We start from the raw sequence: 20,437 nt of genomic DNA on the forward strand, positions 1-20,437 counted from the left end.
GAGGCGGAGACGCGGGGTGGATTGTGGCATCTGAGATTGTTGACACACTTTTTTTTCTAACATACATTTTCAAGTTATCATCTTTAAGAACCTCAAGTACATAATTGTTTTCTTGTAAAGATATCTTCTTATGGCAGTAAGCTATATGAAACGTTTAAATAGTGGAAAGTATAGCCTAATAATTACAATTAATAACATACGTAAAAAATATATTACGAAATTATATAACTTTATTTTTCATTATATGTCCAATTACAAATAGTACACATTAAAAGCAGCAGATAGAATATTATCTGGTTCAACATGAACTACATAATTGACGCTCCCACGGCATCCATAACCAAACAGAATCACTAGTGACGGTCACAGGCATAGCTCTGGCAACGGAGTGTCGATACTAAAACTTTTCACTAACACTATCCTATTATTTTCTACATGGCACTTCGAGTTTGTATTAATTATGTTGTTCACAGTTTCCACACTCAGGAATGATTTTGCCAGCCACCCCCCATTAAAATCCAACATTTTCAACAGAAACAAACTTCTTTCCCTTTGTCCATATTGCCCCCAGTGTGAGAACCACGGGTCCAGTCTGAGGACAGCGTCGCCCCAGCACCAGGGAGAAAGGGAGGGAGGAGGGTCGTCACTCTGGTCCTACCAGGTCAGAGCAGCAGGTCTATCAGGTCTGACCTTCTCTAAACCCTGGGGGACCACGGACGTCCCACCTGCTGCCTTCAGAGCTACTGCTCTTGTTAGTTCTCATTCCAAACCCCCCCCGGCACATGCTGATTCTGATCGGTGGCAGGCTCGAGGAGGCGAATCAGGCTAGACATTGAGGCTGGAGCTAAGACCTACAGACAAGCACGGCGTCTCCGCCAGCAATGTTCCGGAGTCCCAACAACAACAAGCTGAGTCTGGACCGGTACCTGCGCGTACGGCACACTGCCGGCGACAGTACGGTGAAACCAATGAGATCGCGTGGAATCAGTGAGATTGCGATTGGCGTGGCGATTGGCGTCAGGCTGGTCAGTTGGCGCCCTCTAGTGGTTGTTGTGAGGCCTGCGCGTGCTGCTCACGCAGCGGTGAGGAAGAGGAGGAGAGCTGTTCATGCACCTTCTCCCTGTACTCCTGGAGGAGGGAGGGGAGGAAGAGGGAGAGGAAGAGGGAGAGCAAGAAAGAGAAAACAGGAGGAGGGCATGGAAGACCGGACAGTAAGTAGAGGAAGAGAGCATTATAGAGGAGAAAAGCGAGAAAGAGAGGAGAGCAAGAAAGACAGGAGCAGAGCAGAAAAGAGAGGATGAGGAGGGAGACATTAGATTCCATTATCAGCCGTCTTATTTGTCTGTTCCATGCCAGTACAGCTGACTTGACTTCAGAGTTCCTTTTCACAGCTGCTGTGTCTAGCATAGGCAAAGGACTCTTACCACTGGCCAGGGTAACGTTGACAGTTTCCTCCAATGGGAAATCACTTCCTCCTCTCCCATCAGCCCCTTCTCCATCAGACAGGTGACCAGAAACAGGAAGTGGTTCCACTGCAGGGGGAGGTAAAGACACATGAAGCAAGCCATGGCCACCACGTGTATTGGGGGTCTTGCGTGCCTGTTGCTGTCCACGCAGCGTTACCTGCGTGTGTCCGGCGCTGAGGGTGGCAGAGAGGGCCAGCTCAGAGAACAGCAGGTGGAGCGGGGCGGAGGAGCAGCAGTCTTTCCTCCACAGCTCACACACCTGCTCCAGAGCAGCCCGCTCTGCAGACGCTGGGTCAGAACCACTCTGCTGGACAGAGTACAGGGGCAGGTCTCCACACACTGAATGAATGCGCGCACACACACACACACACACACACACATCGTAAGACAGTGACTGCAGCTACATACTGTAGAGACAGATAGATTAACAGTCACACAGTCAGCTGATAGAGCAAACCAGAAAGCTCTGTAGGCTGGATGGCTGTCTCTAGGCTGGCTGGCTGTCTCTAGGCTGGGTGGCTGTCTCTAGGCTGGCTGGCTGTCTCTAGGCTGGCTGGCTGTCTCTAGGCTGGCTGGCTGTCTCTAGGCTGGATGGCTGTCTCTAGGCTGGATGGCTGTCTCTAGGCTGGATGGCTGTCTCTAGGCTGGCAGTCTCTAGGCTGGCTGTCACTACGCTGGCTGTCACTACGCTGGCTGTCACTACGCTGGCTGTCACTACGCTGGCTGTCTCTAGGCTGGTTGTCTTACCCAGTTTGCAGGCTAGCAGAACAGTGCAGCGCAGCAGCATCTGCTCAGGCACTGGGGACAGGTACTGGAGGGGGGGTGGGGGGGGTGGGTGGTCGGGTAGAGAGTGACAGGAACAGAGAGAGGGAAGATGGGAGGGAAAGAGTGGTGGACAGGTTCAGTAAGAATACCATTTATAATAAGAGCACGATTGTGAGTGTGTGTGTGTGTGTACCTTCCGGCAGGTCAGTGTGTCTGCTACTCTCTCCAGCAGGGCTGTCAGCAGAGCACCAGTCAGCTGTTCCCCCTCACACCTGGGTCCCACAGCGATACTGAGGACCTCCTACACACACACACACACACACACACCTTTACATCCCTGTCAACATCTACCTCCACCTCCTCACAAACATCTCTTTTTTTACAGGCAACTCTTGCAACTCTGCTGTTCTTACTTTTCTAGGTCTCTTGGGAAAATATAGATTCTTCACCTCAACAAATCTAACTTGGATATCGGTTCAATGAATCCATTAAATATTTCGGGCAATTCCGTAGGTTTCACACCGTGTTGTCACCCCTCTCCTACCTTGATCTCCACCAGGACGTCAGAGGGCAGGGGGGCGGCGTGGAGGCACTCTGCCGGGCAGGAGACCCCCGCCTGGCCTCCCTGCCTAGCCCTGGAGGGGGCGGTGGAGGGGGGCTGCTCCGGGGCCCCCCTCCCGGCCTCGGGGGGTGGAGGGCTGGGCAGGCTCTTCACCACAGCATCCATCCTGCTCTTCCACTCCCTCTTGATCAGGGCTGGGGGCAACATGGAGGCATGCATTCACAACACACCTAATAAAGCATCTCCTTTATCCCTTTTCCACCAAGGCAGTCCGAGGGAACTTTCATAGCCGCTTGCCTCATATCTCGGTACAGTCCCATATGCTAGTTTTTCAAGTTTACAGCAAATACACTGCCTTCCGGCCAGCAAAACAGGTTCCAGAGTGGAACCGACTCTCAGCTGGTCTAGAACCGTTCCACTTACGGCAAGGGGCTTGCGCCAGCTTTGCTTCGGCAAAGAACTTACATTGTTTGTGATTCAACTTTGAATGGATATCAAATTTAAACAATGGTTCATGGCGGAAATACGAAATAAACCAGAGGAAGCTTTGAGAAGCAAGCCTGTATTTCAACAAAGCCAGCGGGAGAGTCCGCCATTGTTGTTGTTGTGCTTGAAGTTAGCGTTGCTGGGATAGTGCAGACTTCTACAGATGTATTCAGTCACGTAAAAACTAACTTGGCCCGTGGAAAAGCAAACCGGTTCTTAGAAGGATCGCAAGTTGAACCAACTATGAACCGCTGCTAGCAACAGCCCAGAACCAGAACTAGGTTCAAGTTGGCGAAAAGGCGGTATGAATGATATCTCTATGTCTGCCTGTCCTCTCCAGCACTCATATCTCCAGGGAGAGTCTCTCCTCTCTATTACATTTACATTTAGTCATTTAGCAGACACTCTTATCCAGAGCGACTTATAGTAAGTACAGGGACATTTCCCAGAGTCAAGTAGGGTGAAGTGCCTTGCCCAAGGACACAACGTCATTTGGCCTTCCGATTCCCTAACCGTTCAGCCACCTGACTATGCCGCCTCTCTACTCCAGCACCTACCGGTGATGTTGGAGGAGAGCCAGCTGGTGGCCTTCTCTGTGGCCAGATGTTTGGTGATGGTCTCAGACGTGGTGAGCACCTGGGGAGGAGAGAGAGACAGAGAGAGACAGACAGACAGACAGACAGAGAGAGAGCAGAGAGAAAGATTGGAGACAGAAAGTGAAAATAATGACATAGGTAAGAAAAGTCATGTGAGCCAGGTACACACACACACACACACACAGCAGGCCCGTGGGTCAGACAGGTTGTGGTGTAGGAGAAGGAGACAGGCCCGTGGGTCAGACAGGTTGTGGTGTAGGAGCAGGAGACAGTTTGGAGACTCACAGCAGAAGAGGTCTCCTCAGGAAGGAGAACCCTGATGGCCTCAGGACTCTTCACACTGCAGAACCTGAACACACACACACACAAGATTTGAAATCAACCAATCCAACAACCACTGGAGAGGAAGATGACCTGACAAATGGAATAATCATTTAAAGCTCTCATTTGTGTTCTAAGGTTGGATGTACATTACATTTACATTTAGTCATTTAGCAGACGCTCTTATCCAGAGCGACTTACAGTAAGTACAGGGACATTCTCCCCGAGGCAAGTAGGGTGAAGTGCCTTGCCCAAGGACACAACGTCATTAGGCACGGCCGGGAATCGAACCAACAACCTTCTGATTAATAGCCCGACTCCCTAACCGCTCAGCCATCTGACCCCCCCATGTAGTGTAAGGAAAAGCTAAACCACAAAGAGTTTTTACATTATACAAATGTTTTGTTGTACTATACAAGTTCCTACGCATATGTATATATATATTTTTTTTAATTTATTTATATTTTATTATTTGGCTACATTTAAGGTATGCTTTATATGATTTGTGTTTCATTCTTATTATGAATCGGTTTATTTGACTATTTAAATAATAAAATGAATAATCTTGCATTTAAAGTTTCTGGTTCTCCTCGGGTGAGACACTGAGTTAGTGAGACTGATACGGCAATCAATAATAATAATGTTCATCAACATACTTTCAAACTAGGACAAAAGTGAGGCCTCTGTCACCATTTCAGTAGGTCACCATAACCTCTGGGGGTGAGTTGTGTATACTTTCGTTGTATACAGACATTCACTGCCATCATATCAAAAAGTTATCCAGTCCACAGCCTTACAAGCATCACTTCCTCTACAGTGACAGCAGTGCAGAGCAACACCCCCCCCCCCCCCCCCCCACACGCACACACACCCACACACACCCCCACACACACCTAGCTACAGTAGCTACCTGGCCGCTCTCTCCAGCGCCTGCATGCCTGCGTCACACAGATGGGCACAGATGGAGTCGTTGAGTTTAGCAGCGCTGGTGTCTGGAGAGGCCAGGCCTTCTCGTAGCATGTTCTCTCCTCTCTGGACCAGCTCACACACCAGCGTGGCCCTGCAACACACACACACACACAAACCACACACATGTAAAACCATACACACACACGCACACACACGTTAAAGCACATGCATTCAAACAAAACACAAACAAATGTAAAGACAAAGAAACACATAAAACACACACAAAACACACACACACACACACAAACGTGTAAAAACATGCAAGTGTAGAAACACATGAGGGCAATGGTGCATACTAGCTTTTCCAGTATAAAAAAGGTTTTTTTGCGTAAACACACATCCACACGCTGACACACAGCTCGGGGACTGACTTGATGTGCTTGACACAGTTGGAGCCCACCCGCTCAGATACAAACTCCACTGTGCGCCGCAGGGACGGAGGCTGGTTGTGGAAGAAGGCTTGCTCAAGGTCCACCTGCACACACAGGAAACCAGTCACACAGGGAATCAGTCACGCAGGGAATCAGTCACGCAGGGAATCAGTCACGCAGGGAATCAGTCACGCAGGGAATCAGTCACACAGGGAACCAGTCACACAGGGAATCAGTCACACAGGGAATCAGTCACGCAGGGAATCAGTCACACAGGGAATCAGTCACACAGGGAATCAGTCACACAGGGAATCAGTCACACAGGGAATCAGTCACGCAGGGAATCAGTCACGCAGGCAATCAGTCACACAAAAAACAGTAACAAAGGGAAACAGTTAAGGTTTCTAACCTAATATCCAGACCAAGGCTGCCCAAACCCTGGAGAGCTAACCTCCACTGTCTCTTCTCTACACCAGTACTACACCAGTACTACACCAGTAGTAACAAACAGGGCTAAACTATCAAGCAGCACTAGTTTAGTGTTGGTGTTGAAACCTGCGGCAGCTCTAAACAGTACATCCAGTCCCAGTATTGTTCCCAGTCTGTCCCTCCAGACAGCCTACCTGTAGCTTCTGCTGGGAGCGCGGAGGGGCGGGGGTACCCCTCGGCTCGGCAGAGGTGGGCGTGATCTTACGGATCAGACCGCCACTCCTGGACGAGCTCCCCGCCACGAACGCGGCCAGGAGCTTCCGGAACTCGCCTGACGGAGAGAGGCGGGGCTAAACGTCACGCATCAGCACCAGGGATGGTCTCTCCACCTTCGGTATGCATGTGCTCCCAGGTTGATGCTGTTTACTTACCCAGGAAAGGACAGCAGGTGTAGAGAAGCTGTTGGTCCACTAGGGGGAGACAATCCTGGGGAGAAATGAAGAGGTACGCGCACACTGTAAAAGTCTTGAGAGCGTTTCGCATGAGGTACTCGTATGAACAGAGAGTTGTGGAAAACAGGTAGCCAGGTATGGAGAGGAAGTAAACAGGAAGTCGACTCACAAGTCCTGGAGCACTGGTGTTGCTCTCCTCCAGCTGAGCCTCCTCAGTAAAGTCACGAGTGAAGAACAACTCCTCAGGAATCACTGGGATCTGACAGAGAGAGAGGCATAGGGAGGTCAAAAGAAAGTGAGAGACAGAGAGAGAGAACGTGGAGAGAGACAGAGACAGTTGTTTAGTGACTTAACTAAAGGGAGCATATTATTTATTTCCAATGCACAACCGGTTAGTGTGTCACCTGGAAGAGCCAGCCCATTACAGCCACCATGAGAAGCTGGTTGTGGTAGCACACCTCCTCAGCCTGGACCAGCGCCATCCTCCTGTGGAGAAACACTCTGTCAACTGCTTTCACTTTCAGCAAACGTTACATGTATAAATATGTATGTGAAGAGAGAGAGAGAGAGAGAGAGAGAGAGAGAGAGAGAGAGAGAGAGAGAGAGAGAGAGAGAGAGAGAGAGAGAGAGAGAGAGAGAGAGAGAGAGAAAGTGGGGGAGGAGGAGGAGAGCGCCGGGGCCCACCTGTAGAGCAGCCGGAGCAGGCCCAGCGCGGTGCGGTAGCAGGGCAGGTAGGGGGCGCTGTGGTCCAGCATGGACAGGAACTCCACCAGCCAGGGCACAGTCAGCACTGTGCGTCTCCTCTTCACGCTGCTGCGCAGCACCGCACACACATCCAGCACCGGGGCACTCTGGGGGAGGACGCACGCGCACGCGCACGCGCACACGCACACACACACACACACACACACACACACACACACACACACAGGACGTGGTGTGTTAACTCTCAGCAGAGGGGACGTTCAAAGAAGACATTGTTCATGTGTCTGAATCAAAAGCTCCTAACGGAGATCAAAAACTGCGGCCTCACTCCATCCTGCACACCACTGACCCGACAGCCTTGCACACAACTCTCAACTCTGTAGTCTATTACTCCGTAAAGAGGGGAGAGGGGGCGAGAGGCAGGAAGGAGGGAAGCGGGGCGGGGGGGGAGACAGAGGAGGGGGGGGGTCCGGCCTGCCTTGCTGCGCACGGCCACGGCCGCCTCCAGGGCCTCCCTGGACGGGCTCTCTGACGCCTGGTAGGACAGGAAGGACAGCAAGCCCAGGAACTTGGCCAGGAGACGGGCCAGGAGCAGCACTGAGGAGAACCTCTGCTTCTCATCCTGCGGGGGACAGGGGGAGGATGGGAGAGATGGAAGGAGAGGTGGATGGATGGAGAGGGGGAGATGAAGGGAGTGAGAGGGGGATGGATGGAGGGAGGGAGGGATGGAGAGAGAGAGATGTAAGTGACCGTGACAGTGTGTGTGTGTGTGTATTGTAAGAGTTGAAGTAGATGCCATGCCAAGTGTAGCCCACTTTTAGTGTAGGATGTCTACCTGCTGCTCCATGTCCACCCCCCCCCCCCCCCGTGACCAGGCCCAGGGCAGGCAGGGTGTCTACCTGCTGCTCCATGTCGCCCTCCCCCCCTCCGCCCGCCCCTCCGCTGGGAGGGCTGGGGGCCAGGATGGACACCTGGTCCAGCTGCAGCAGCTGCTGACACAGGCTGTCCTTCAGGTGCTGGTTCAGCTGGCAGCTGCAACACACACACACACGCCACTCAATACCCACCAAACCCAACAGAGACACTGCACAATACACACACACACACAACACACACACACTCTCAATAGCCACAACAGGTCAACTGGTGAAGACCCTCAGGGCTGACACAATGTGGCCCCTAATCATCAGAGCATCCTCCATACAGCCAGTGAGAACAGCAAGGCGGTTGTGAGGGTTTCTCCTGGAGTCTGACCAGCTGGCTGTCTGCAGGAAGTCCCTGAAGAACTCCTCGTGTCCAGGGAAGGACGGCGGGGGACAGGGTCCCAGGATGCCCTGCGGCTGGATCAGGCGTTCCTGCAGGCGCTTCAGCCGGCCCAGGCCGTCTGCTCCCAGCATGCCCAGCAGGTCGGGGTCGGGTGCGTCGCCGGGAGACCCCGAGGCACAAGGACCTTTACACATCTGGAGGTGGGGGGGGCAAGATCCTCAGACAGTGTGTGGGCACTGAGTTTGTGTGGGCGTGTGTGGGCATGTGTGTGTGTGTACATAAGTGTGTTTATGAGCGTGTGTTTAAGTGAGTGTGTGTGTGTAAGTGTGTGTGAGAGTGTGAGTGTGCGTGTCCACCTCACCTGCACCAGCTGTTTCAGGAAGAGGCGGGCAAAGTGGGCGTGGTTTCCAGCTACAGTCAGCTGACTCACCATTCCTCTGATTGGACAAAGCACAACCAAAACACAGACACATCACACCCCTCACAATAACGCAGCACAGAGATGTTGGGTCCCGTGTCGTGTTCCTCCCTCCATTGTCCTCCATCTTGAGGGTCGATCGTGGGATCTCGTGTACCGATCATCCCTCATAATCACCGCTTAAGCCAGCCACGTCTCCTAGCTTGCCATTCATTGGCACATGGATTGTTTCCCCTTGAGGTCGAGTTGAACCAGAGGAGCTGGGTTCCTGTGGTGCTCACCTGACCCGGCTGCCCAGAGCAGGTTCAAAGGCCCAGCCCGGCTCCTTGTGGAAGTCCTCCCACTCCCTCAGCAGCTCATAGAAGATGTCCCTGATGACGGAGACACACGGAACAACGTCACCTCAGGACCCCCGCGCTCACCACCGCTTCACACATTGGCTGTTTATGTGGTGACCCTCAGTTGTGACCTCCGGTCGGTTAGTGGTGACCCCCACTAGCCTAGCGGTGACCCCCAGTAGCTTAGCGGTGACCCCCACTAGCCTTTTGGTGATCCACACTAGCCTAGCGGTGACCCCCAGTAGCCTAGCGGTGACCCCAAGTCGCTTAGCGGTGACCCCCACTAGCCTAGCGGTGACCCCCACGAGCCTAGCGGTGACCCCCAGTAGCTTAGTGGTGACCCCGAGTCCCGACCGCCCAGTCCTCTACCTCTGCTTCTTGAAAATGTGGAAGGCCTTGTCACTGCTGAAGTTGGACCTGTTGTCGGTGGCAGGCTGGAAGGGGACCGAGTGGATGAAGGGAGAGACCGTCGGAGAGACCTGGAGGACAGAGACAGGATCTTACACCAAAACACCAGCTACTTCCTGTCCACGCTGCCATGATCAGTACCTAGCCACTAGTACACTTCCTGTCCACACTACCATCATCAGAACCTAGCCACTAGTACACTTCCTTTCCACACTGCATTGATCAGAACCTAGCCACTAGTACACTTCCTGTCCACACTACCATCATCAGAACCTAGCCACTAGTACACTTCCTTTCCACACTGCATTGATCAGAACCTAGCCACTAGTACACTTCCTTTCCACACTGCATTGATCAGAACCTAGCCACTAGTACACTTCTTGTCCACGCTGCCATGATCAGAACCTAGCCACTAGTACACTTCCTGTCCACGCTGCCATGATCAGAACCTAGCCACTAGTACACTTCCTGTCCACGCTGCCATGATCAGTATCTAACCACAAGTACACTTGTGTCTGTACAACTGATCAGTATACTTTTGCAGTGCTGTAAGTATCTAACTGCTGGGTACTTCTATACTACCTTGGCCGTGCTGCTGTCCTGGGCCAGAGTGAGGCGGTCCCTCAGGGCTGGAGAGAAGCAGGCCAGCCTCTCATTCTCAGCCAGTAGGCGCAGGGTGACCCTGTCCAGGTGGGCTAGCAGGCTGGCGGGAACAGGACAGATTAGACACGCACTCCCTCGTGCTGGCTCTAAGATCGGACCACAGGAATGTTTGAAGCGGAGGAAAGCCAAAACAAACAGTAGGAGACTCACTCGAACAGATTCTCCAGGACCCTCACGGAGAAGAACACACAGTTGTGCACCTTCCTGAGGTAACCTCTCTCCAGCACGTCTGGAAGAGTTGAACAAACAGGACAGTGCGTTTCATTGAGGCCCCACCGTGGAACCCTCTGGAAGCTTATGTTAGACATCCTTATCTTCACCTTTTCTAAACACATATATACCAACACGCTCCTTCTCTTCTTCATCTGGCCTTCATAACGCACACACGCTGACAAACTCCTCCTCTTCCTCACCTGGCTTCAGCACACACACACTCGGCTCCTCCTCCTCTTCCTCGGGGGCTACAGGCGTTCGAGACGTCAGCAGCTGCAGCAGGAAAAACAGCTCCACAAACACGTTGGGCACCAGGTTTTCTGAGGGAGAGGAGCAGAAGTGTCGCTTTTTCCTGTTCCATAAACACCTCAAGTTTAAACTCCTTACTATTACACAACGAAGTTGAAAACGTTTAGCAGGAGCTTCAATTCCATCGCCCCCTCATGGTGGCTTACCGCAAATGCAGGTGCAATACAGCTCAGCCAGTAAGCCCAGCTCAAAGGCCAGGGTGACTTTGGAGGGCTCTGGGCATGCAGCCTGGGTGTCAGGGGTCACTTTGGCCTCTGCCCTCAGTCCGGTCTTGGTGGGGGTGCATGGGTCCAGGGTGGGAGGCAGGGTGGAGGTACAGGGGTCTGGGGTGGGGGGCAGGGTGGAGGTACAGGGGTCTGGGGTGGGGGGCAGGGTGGAGGGCAGGAGGCAGGTCTGTTGGGCTCGTTTACACCTAAAATGAAGCAGAGAATGAGAGGGGATACCAGCACTCTTCGTTTCTACAGAACTGCCTGCTCTGATGCAAGTGTCCTGATCAGGACGAGAGTCGTTAAGGAGAATCATTTTATCTGGATACTCCCTGATGAGGAAGAGGGAAGAGTCGTTAAGGAGAGTCATTTAATCTGGATACTCCCTGATGAGGAAGAGGGAAGAGTCGTTCAGTCTTGGGAGAACCGATTCTGGATCAGCAGTCCTTGCTCAGAGACGGTAGATAACTACAGGTCCTGGCAACCCAATAAACAACAATAATCCTGTGCAATATTTAATAATCCCACCCAACGATATAAATGCTCCTACGAAACTATAATGCTCCTCAACAAAACCAGCAGTAATAATAACCCTACTTCTCTCTCTTCAGCATCTCTCTCTCCTCCTGCAGGCTGAGGGGGCTGCCCAGGGCGGGGGCCCCCGTTGCAGGCTCGGAGCCCGGGGTGGGGCTGGGGGCCTTGCTGATTGGGGTGGAGGTGAAGCAGCTCTTGGGTCTGGAGTGAGGCCGCTCCACGCTGACGGGGGTGGGCTTGATTCTCCGAGACGGCTTCGACGGCCTTGTGGGTGTGGGGAGTACAGGGACATGATCATACAGTACATCAGAGGAAACACACACCTATATGACGTAGGAATGTGAATTTAAGAGTCTGATACTTAATGTAATGTAGTACGGTGCCTATAATACTGACCCAAATAAGTGAATCATAACGTTAATTAAATTGAATGTGCAAGAGGCACACAGTGGAACTAAATACAGCATTGACTCTGGGTGAAGTAAAAACAGGATTGGGCCTGTTTAATGACCGTTTGAGTGCGTTTTTGTTGACGTTTAACAAATGGGCGTACGAGAGAGAGAGGAAGAGAGAGAAAGAAAGAGAGACAGAGAGACAAACAGAGAGAGAGAGACAGCAGAGGACTCACGGTGGAGATGTGCGTGAGACCCCCACAGGCGGGAAGTCTTCCAAGCTGTTGAAGTTCAGCGGTTCCACAGTGGGCGGAGACACCTGCTCGCTCACCCTACTGGCCCCTCCTCCCCTGCTCCTCCGCCCCCCACCCTCCCATCTCCCCCCTTCCTCCACCGGGTACCCGCGCCCCCCTCCGTGCCTTCCCTGCGGCCCTCCTCCCATCCCAGGGGTCCTCCTGCGGCCTCGCTGGAGGTTTGGGCTGGGCTGGAGCTCCGGGGACGAGGCCATGAAATCCCCCAGGCTGACCCCGCGCTGGGCAGGGCGGCGCTCGGAAGGGCAGGGCCTGGAAGCCGGGCTCCATGTGGAGCTGAAGGAAGGGCTGCTGAGGGCACTGAAGGCACTCTGGTTCAGGGACCCAGACAGGCTAGTAGCATCCCACTCCGCCCCTCCCTGAGGAGAGATGGAGGGGGCCGGGAGGAAGAGCTGGACACGGCTGGCACTCCGGGAACCAGAACCAGCCCCTGCAGAAAACAATTACATTTCTTCAACAATGGATATATAACATATTGTCATGACGGGATCATTAGAATATGGTTCGGAGCGACATTTTTACTACATTCAAGCGAGTTGTCTCTTAATAAAGCTACCTGTTGACCTTCCACGCTCGCTGGGGGGGTCCTGAGGCAGGAGGGATCGGGGGCGGCTGGGGGTTTTAGCGGGCGTGGCCGGACCGTGGGTGAGTGCATGGTTGCTCTGCTCCCTCAGGAAGTTCAACAGGAAAGGTACGAACTCCTGTCTGTCAGCTGTCACATGAAGCTCGCTCGATGACAAGCTGTCACTCTGATCAAGTACATGGATGCATTTTATTTATTTTTTTACGGACTAGCGAGACATATGACTACCTGAATGGTAGCTAGGGTAAGATTTCGGGTATACCAAAATGTTATTTTAATGTGACATGACAAGAGTTTTGATCAGACAATTTGGTTAGCAAGACAACGCAAATGTTAACAGCAGTGAGTTAAGCCTAATAAGAGACTAGCTATAGCTAGCACTTAAAGCTACCTGTTCCAAGTATTTTTTGTGCTACAGCCTTTGAGAATCGCTGTAGTTGTAGCTCAGTACATTATTTAAGAATTGGCAGTAGGCGAAACAGGCTAGGATGGCTACATGGTCAGATAGATAGCATATGGAAGCGTGAGGCTAGTTAGCTAGTGGCAGCTAGCTACCTAAAAGTTTTGTTTACATTCTTACTATGCCATGACACTTCAAATTTCAAGCTCCAAACAGCCCATATGATACCCATCATGGAGTGCATCTCAGCTTTGCACATTTTCCTCTTACCGTGGCATCTTTCAGCCACTCTACGGCCTTTCTTGTCTCTACTTTCTGCAGAAGCAACGATTCCAAAAGAGCCGCCATTCCGGTGTGAGCAAGCGCTCATCTGCTTCAGTGGTGTGGGCGGACCAGATCGGAAGCAGGCGCGCACATGTCAAAAGACGCAGTGCATTTGGGTTAGCAAAAAAACACAACACAACAGTGTGTGTGTGTAGTCAAGATCCTCTTGTCCTCTAATGCCATCATAGATGTCCAGTGCCTCACCAGACACCCCGCTGATAAAAACTGCTACAGTTTTATGGATAATGAAACAAATGGCAACACACGATTGTATTTAGTCTGCATGCTGAATGAGTATTTTATTCATAACCAGTTTATAAAAATAAAATACAAAATAATTTTAAACGAACAGAAAAAAAACACTGTACAAGGCATTGATATGGTACAAATGAGAAATAAACATAAATAATTACAGTTATGTACAATGCAAAACCTCCCCTTGTTACATTCTTTCCTTGTGACTGTACATTTACATTTCAAAACAATTACATTGCAACACAACACTAAAATGTGAACGATTAATAAATATGTCCAAAGTTCATACCGGTGAAGGGAACTAATAGTGTGTGGTGGTCATTATAACAATAACTCATATAAATAATTATATTTTAAGCAGATAAGTAATTTCTCAGTAACTATCTTCGAACGCTATGACACACAAGGGGGGTGTTGGACGAGTGCACACATTAAAATATGGCCCCTTAACAATGTTATCCTTTTGTTCATTAGGCTTTAAAACCAGAGGTGTAGTCTACGTTATACGCTGGCATGCCGAATTGACCACAAGGATTTCCCGCAAGCCTACTATAAATTAGTTTGTAAGACAACACGGGTGTGGGACATCACGGGGAGGGCGGGGCTAGGTAAACTGACAGTATGCCCGTAACTTCATACCAGACTACACCACTGTTAAAACCACAAACGCGTCTGCGATCGTAATCGATCATGATTGGACCATAGATAGACAAGCTATGACACCTTTAAAATGACCAGGCCACGCAATAAGTGACAAATGATAATCTCTTCATTTACATAATACTACTTACTATACCTCTGTGCAACGCCAACGAGAAATAAAAGAACAAACACAAAAAGAAGCAACTGATTATCTTTTTCCAGCAGCGATGCTGTTGTTACCTCACTCCATTTCATTTAAGCACGTTAGCAAATAAGTTATTAACTTATCAAGGTGATCTTTTAAATAAATACTTTTTACATGTATATATTAAAAGTTTGCAGCAATGTTGTTTCGAAGTTAGTTGCCTTGGTGTACCGAACATAGCGTTTAAAAAGGAGCTCAACACTGATTGTAAGGATTCATGGGAATTCGCAAGCAACTGCTGACGCACCAGCATAACATTCACCTCACGCTCAAGGATGAAACACAGCCGAAAATTCCAAGTCTCATTTCAAAACCACCTCACAGGTATAACGCTTACCAATAGTCTAGTCAAACAGACTTCGTTCCGACCAAGAGTCTAGTCAAACGGACTTCGTTCAGCGGTGCTAAAAACAACACTTGACACTGCGACGAGCTGAGCCACATACACAGAATCAGGCTCAGTCCTGGTGGTCCACTAGACCCTGGATTATGAGGACTGGCAGGCTTGACACGCCTGTCAGAGACCCAACCATACCCCATGACCTCTGACCCCTATCCACATCACTGACCCCTGAGACCTCACACACCCAGGACAGCCGACTGGCTAGCTAGCTACACAGTGGAATGGTCCAACACTGACGCATTCCAGTCACCCCTAGCTCTAGCAGCAGGGGAGTAGAGGAGATATTAAGGCGTCTCGCTGACTGAACGTTGCCTCAGGATGAGTTGTAGCTGCTCAGGACCAAAGCAGGTACCTGTCCCTCCCACCAGGAGGTACCCACACATCACTAGAAACACTGCCAATCAAGATGTCCCTTCCTCAATAGCGTGGAACTAATCTCCCCAGTGGGAGAACCCACAATTCCAGTAGTAGAACCCATAATTCTAACCAGTAGAAGAACCCGTGATTATAGCAAGCAAGTGAGAATCCATTATTCTAGCGAGCGAGTGAGAATCCATTATTCTATCTAGTGAGCAATTGCGAATCCATTATTCTAGCACAATTCTAACCAGTAGAGAATCCACTGATAGCTGGCATCAGGATACTGGCTTCATTATGCCCAAAATTAGGCAAGTCTTTCTCCTTTCCCCCGCTCAATTATCAACTATCCTACACGTGCCACTTCATACAAGCCAATCAGTCGTGTAAAACCTCACAGGACAGTGCATGTGCACAGGTACTCGTTAGGAATGAGCATGTAGAGTTCTGAATAGGAGCCCTGGTCAGGGTCCGCTGGGAGGAGGGCGGGGAGGTGGGGCTCATTAGGAGAAAGAGAGGAAATCAAAAGATATATTTAAAACAAAACAGCACAAAAAAGAGAAAGAAATCTCCCTTTGAGACAGCATTCGTCTCAGGATGGGGGAATACGTGTGGGGAACTAGTGTGCTGCCTGTTTGATTTGACGGTTTACGTTTTTTTTCTCTTTTCTCTGAAGCGCATGCAAACAGTAGTAGTGGAAGCAGCGGGAGGTCTTTTTACAGTATCTTACAAGCGGAGGAGTGGGGGAGAGAGAGAGGGAGGGTGGGGGAGAGAGAGAGAGAGAGAGGGAGGGTGGGGGAGAGAGAGAGGGAGGGTGGGTGGGGGAGAGAGAGAGGGAGGGTGGGGGAGGGAGAGAGGGAGGGTGGGGGAGAGAGAAGGAGGGTGGGGGAGAGAGAGAGGGAGGGTGGGGGAGAGAGAGGGAGGGTGGGGGAGGGAGAGAGGGAGGGTGGTGGAGAGAGAGGGAGGGTGGGGGAGAGAGAGAGGGAGGGTGGTGGAGAGAGAGGGAGGGTGGGGGAGAGAGAGAGGGAGGGTGGGGGAGAGAGAAGGAGGGTGGGGGAGAGAGAGAGGGAGGGTGGGGGAGAGAGAGGGAGGGTGGGGGAGAGAGAGGGAGGGTGGGGGAGGTTCGGGCGAAGGAGTTGGTGATTAGTGAACATGGAAGTCAGTGACGAAAAACAAACCTTGGTTGGTTCTCATAGTGCACAACCATATGTCATCAACAAACAAATGAACATTCTCTTCTACTGTCTCACAACCAATATAAATGCTTGGATTCGATTGGAAGAATGAAATGTTTTAGAATATGATCCATGATCTTCATATGGCAAACACAATATATGACATTATACACACAATGTTTTGTTGACTACAATTCAGATATTCAAAGTTTCATCTGAATCTTTGTTAGAGACAGAAAATCTAGTTTCATACTAAACATTCCCTTTATTATTAATACGATCGCAGAGAAATCCACTCATTCTTCATTTTGAGAGTAAATTCTCTCAAACTATGAATGACGACGTCAATAACATTCCGGTTTCCAGCTCCTCAGTGAAGATATGATTCTTCATCCACATGAAGAAGAATGTCCTTAAAGCTGGCACAAATGAACAACTGTCTTTTTTGGCTCCCTTTGTGGTTGTCACAAACATACTGGAGAGAGCCAGAAGCTCTCCAGAGTGCCAAGGCACGACGAGAAGTGTTTGCGTTGATGACGTACACTAACTTACCAGACACTAACTCAGAGTCTTGTATTAACTACTAGTGTTTGAAGAGCAGAAGTAAGTTCAGTACCATTCACATACGGAACGAAGGAATCAGGACCTGAACTTACTCCATGCAGCCATCCGAAGATTCCCCAGACCAACACATGAGGCACCAGAATGTGTGTGTGTGCGTGTGTGTGCACACACTTCACACGATTGTATAAAAGATCACTTGGATTGATCCGATTCATTGATCGCTTTAGGTCAGTTTTGAGTACACAGTGCCCGACGTTTGATGAGTTAAAAATCGAAAGGAAGAGAAAAAGAGGGAACCGTGACCGTTTTTTTTTTGCTTCTCCCACTATCGAGGCTATTAATATCATCAATGTCACCATCAAATACTACTGTACGTTCTGTACACACATTGTGTCCCTGCAGTCCCCAAGATTGTGCCAAGGACAAACTAGGGACAGAAATTCGGAATTAGTGCGTGTCATGTCACCTCTGCTGTAGGCCTATATAGGAGCATTCAGACAGGGGAGCCGCAACTAGGTCCGGTACTGCAGGGGTGGACCGCAGATTAGGACCAGCTCACAAAAGGATTAGAACCCAGAACCAGAACTGGAACCAGAAACCTGGATAGTACAGCTCTTCATGGCATGACAGACTCTAAGTCTAAACATACAGTTGACTTTTGTAGTTTTTTTTTCCCCCTACTTTAATTCTATAAACTATCCTTTAGGCAAACGGATGTCTCGAAAACATCCCCTCGTGTTGTATGACAGACGTGAACGCAAACAGGTGAAGGTGTGTGACGGATGGCAGAGGGGGACAATGAAGGGGGACATAGAGGGAGGGATGGAGATTCTCTAAACTCCAGGGGGACGGGGACGGGGGCAAACAGCCTCCTCCTGACTACAGTCCTGATTGTATTCTCGCCCTCCCATGATCCTCTGCAGCTGGGGGCGGCTGCAAGACGACTATCTGCTCAGCTTGCCGGAGCACTTCCCCTCGCGGCTGCAGGCCTTGCCCCTGGGGAGTTGGAAGGGCCCGGCGCGAGCCTGCCGGCCGCAGCACGTCTCCTGGTGGTGGGGGTAGGTGCGGCGGGGAGGCGGCGAGCCGGAGAAGCTTGGCGGGGAGCGGCTTCGGCCCAGGCAGCCCCCGCCGCGGGGTTCGTGGCGGGAGGGGGAGGAGCTGACCGAGCGCTGCAGGGAGGAGGAGCTACGCGGGGAGGCGCTGGAGCTGCGGTGGTGGTGGGGGGAGTTGGTCAGGCTGCAGATGCCCAGCCGGGAGCCCCCGTGCTGGGCCCCGGAGCGACCGTGGTGGAGCGGAGAGCTCCGGGCAGAGCCGCCGTGCATCAGCTGGGCCAGGCAGGACAGGAGGTCCGAGTCACTGTTGCTGCCAGCTCGGATCCGGTAACGACGTCTTAAATAAGGTGTGTGTGGGGGGGGGGGGGGGGGGAGATATTATAAGAGTTAGGTAAGTCAGGATGAAGTAAAAATTTATAAAGTAAATTAAAATAAAGTAAAGCAAAGGAACGCGGATGACTAACGATAAAAATACAATGAAGATAAATCAAAACGAGTCAAATCAAGTTAGAGATATGCTGAGCAAAGAAGGTTGGCGACATAAATGAATAGAAGTTAAATTGCTACAAAAGGTAATATGCCAATAAAAGAAGAAACGGATTGACTGTGTTGGGACACTCACCTGCCTCCCACTGCAGGGCGGCTGGGGGGTTTTCCCAGGGGGGGTCTGGGCAGGAACTGGGCGGCCAGCTGCTCAGAGGTGGGGGCGGGGTTAACGGGCCGTGGGATCCTGCTCCTGCGGGACAGGGGCTGGAGGAGGAGGAGAGGGAGGGGCCCTCGTCGCCCTGGCGGTCGGGAGCCCAGGAGAGAGTCCTCGTCCTGGGACCGGTCGGAGGCGGAGGACAGGGGGGTCCCGGGGGAGCGCGGAGGCGGCGGCGATGGGGGCGGCGGTCCAGCGACAGGGAGGGCGAGGCTGTGGGGGAGGAGCCCTGGTGGCTGGCCCTCTTCTGGAGCAGCTTCTCCTTGGCGGAGCCGGGGGGCGGGGCCTCCAGGAGGCTGCCGGGCTCCAGGACGGGAATGCGGCTCAGCCGGCGGGCGGGGTCCCTGCGGGTGCGCGGGGCAGGCCTGGTCGCCGGGATGGGGGTCACCACCCAGACCAGGGTCCCCTCCTCCCTCGGTGTGTGCTGCTTCTGGCCTCCCTGGGTCCCCCCTCCCCAGGGTCCGGCACCACGGGGCCGGCCCCCCTGGGGGGCTGACAGGGGGGGGAGAGGCGGCCGTTGACCAGCACTGGGGCTGTTGGCAGAGCTGGGGGGACCCAGGGGAGGACACCCTGCCTGGCAAGGGGCTTTGGGCTCTGGCGTGGCTGTCCCCGTTGACTAGCGTCTCCACCGGGGCGTCCGGGGCTGGGGCAGGCCGGGCGGGCCCGCGCTCCTCGGGGGAGCGGAGGTCTGCCGTGGGGTCCGGAGGTGGAGCCTCCGTCTCACGCCTCTCCAGCAGGAGGCACTGTGGGGCGCCTGTCTGAGACAGGACTGGAGGACAGGCCAGAGGGCCTCTGGGCCGGTCAACTAGAGAGAGGAGGAGAGGAGAGGCAGAGTGGGAGATAGTCAAAGACAGATCTCATAAGTATATAAGTATATAAGAGAGAGAGAGAGAGAGGAAGAGAGGAAGAGAAGAGAGAGAGAGAGAGAGAGAGAGAGAGAGAGAGAGAGAGAGAGAGAGAGAGAGAGAGAGAGAGGAGAGAGAGAGAGGAGAGAGTGAGGAATGAAGATGACAAAAGATAAGATCACAGCAATAATATGTAAAGTGCTTCTGTCAGTAGAAAAACTGCCGAGGGCAGCAGGCGGTCATGTGAGGACAGATCCAGTAGATGACTGGAGAGAGAGAGAGAGATGGATGACGGTCGATGGCCAAGTGTAGCTAGCTGAGAGCACTGGAACAGAAAAACAAGCAGGGGGCAAGGCAAAAGCAGAACAGGTGGAGAGAAGAGAGGAGAGAGAGAGAGAGAGAGAGAGAGAGAGAGAGAGAGTGAGAGAGAGAGAGAGAGGAGAGGAGAAGAGGAGAGAGAGAGAGAGTGAGAGAGGAGAGGAGAGAGAGAGAGGGAAGAGGAGAGAGAAAATAAAAAGAGAGAGGAGGCTGCGAGGAGCAATAAAAGCCAAAACACGCCCAATAAAGATGGTGAGCAACGCTCTCATCAGTCATGACATTCCAAACACACATGCCACCCATGACGACAGCAAGCCTCTGAGCATGCTCCTTCCTGCACCTCAACAACCAAACAAACAACATATAACATCACATTGAAAAGATACCTAAATGAAACAAAACAGAGAGACAAAGGAATATCAGAAGACGGAAGC

The 20,437-nt window shown here is 51.7% G+C and overlaps 2 protein-coding genes across 3 annotated transcripts in view; both read right to left on the bottom strand.

Moving 5' to 3' along the window:
- Positions 1-421: 421 nt before the first annotated feature.
- On the bottom strand, positions 422-13,562 carry cdan1 (codanin 1). Of its 2 annotated transcripts, XM_062469677.1 has the most exons (30): positions 13,434-13,562; positions 12,737-12,929; positions 12,106-12,610; positions 11,541-11,741; positions 11,084-11,149; positions 10,884-11,050; positions 10,629-10,748; positions 10,366-10,444; positions 10,135-10,255; positions 9,514-9,623; positions 9,088-9,177; positions 8,750-8,825; positions 8,377-8,582; positions 8,022-8,154; positions 7,601-7,744; positions 7,102-7,268; positions 6,822-6,903; positions 6,587-6,676; positions 6,397-6,451; positions 6,160-6,296; positions 5,537-5,640; positions 5,107-5,256; positions 4,161-4,224; positions 3,837-3,915; positions 2,776-2,987; positions 2,425-2,532; positions 2,214-2,277; positions 1,624-1,805; positions 1,425-1,532; positions 422-1,128 (listed from the first exon to the last, which is right to left on the bottom strand). In XM_062469677.1, exons 1-30 carry the CDS (start codon positions 13,509-13,511, stop codon positions 1,027-1,029), a joined length of 3,993 nt encoding a protein of 1,330 aa, XP_062325661.1. In that variant the 5' UTR covers positions 13,512-13,562; the 3' UTR covers positions 422-1,026. The 2 variants fall into 2 exon arrangements, with proteins under 2 accessions (XP_062325661.1, XP_062325660.1); XM_062469676.1 differs by having other exon boundaries at positions 10,884-11,149.
- Positions 13,563-16,326: 2,764 nt separating this feature from the next.
- The window catches only part of ttbk2a (tau tubulin kinase 2a), a 16,851-nt gene continuing 12,740 nt past the window's right edge, over positions 16,327-20,437 (bottom strand). Inside the window, 7 exon segments of the mRNA XM_062469490.1 lie at positions 16,327-18,477; positions 18,763-18,892; positions 18,895-18,935; positions 18,937-19,019; positions 19,022-19,250; positions 19,252-19,595; positions 19,597-19,632. Coding sequence (XP_062325474.1) covers positions 18,033-18,477; positions 18,763-18,892; positions 18,895-18,935; positions 18,937-19,019; positions 19,022-19,250; positions 19,252-19,595; positions 19,597-19,632 — 1,308 coding nt within the window. The 3' untranslated portion in view covers positions 16,327-18,032.

Source organism: Osmerus eperlanus, chromosome 9 (assembly GCF_963692335.1).
Source record: "Osmerus eperlanus chromosome 9, fOsmEpe2.1, whole genome shotgun sequence".
NCBI lineage: Eukaryota > Metazoa > Chordata > Actinopteri > Osmeriformes > Osmeridae > Osmerus > Osmerus eperlanus.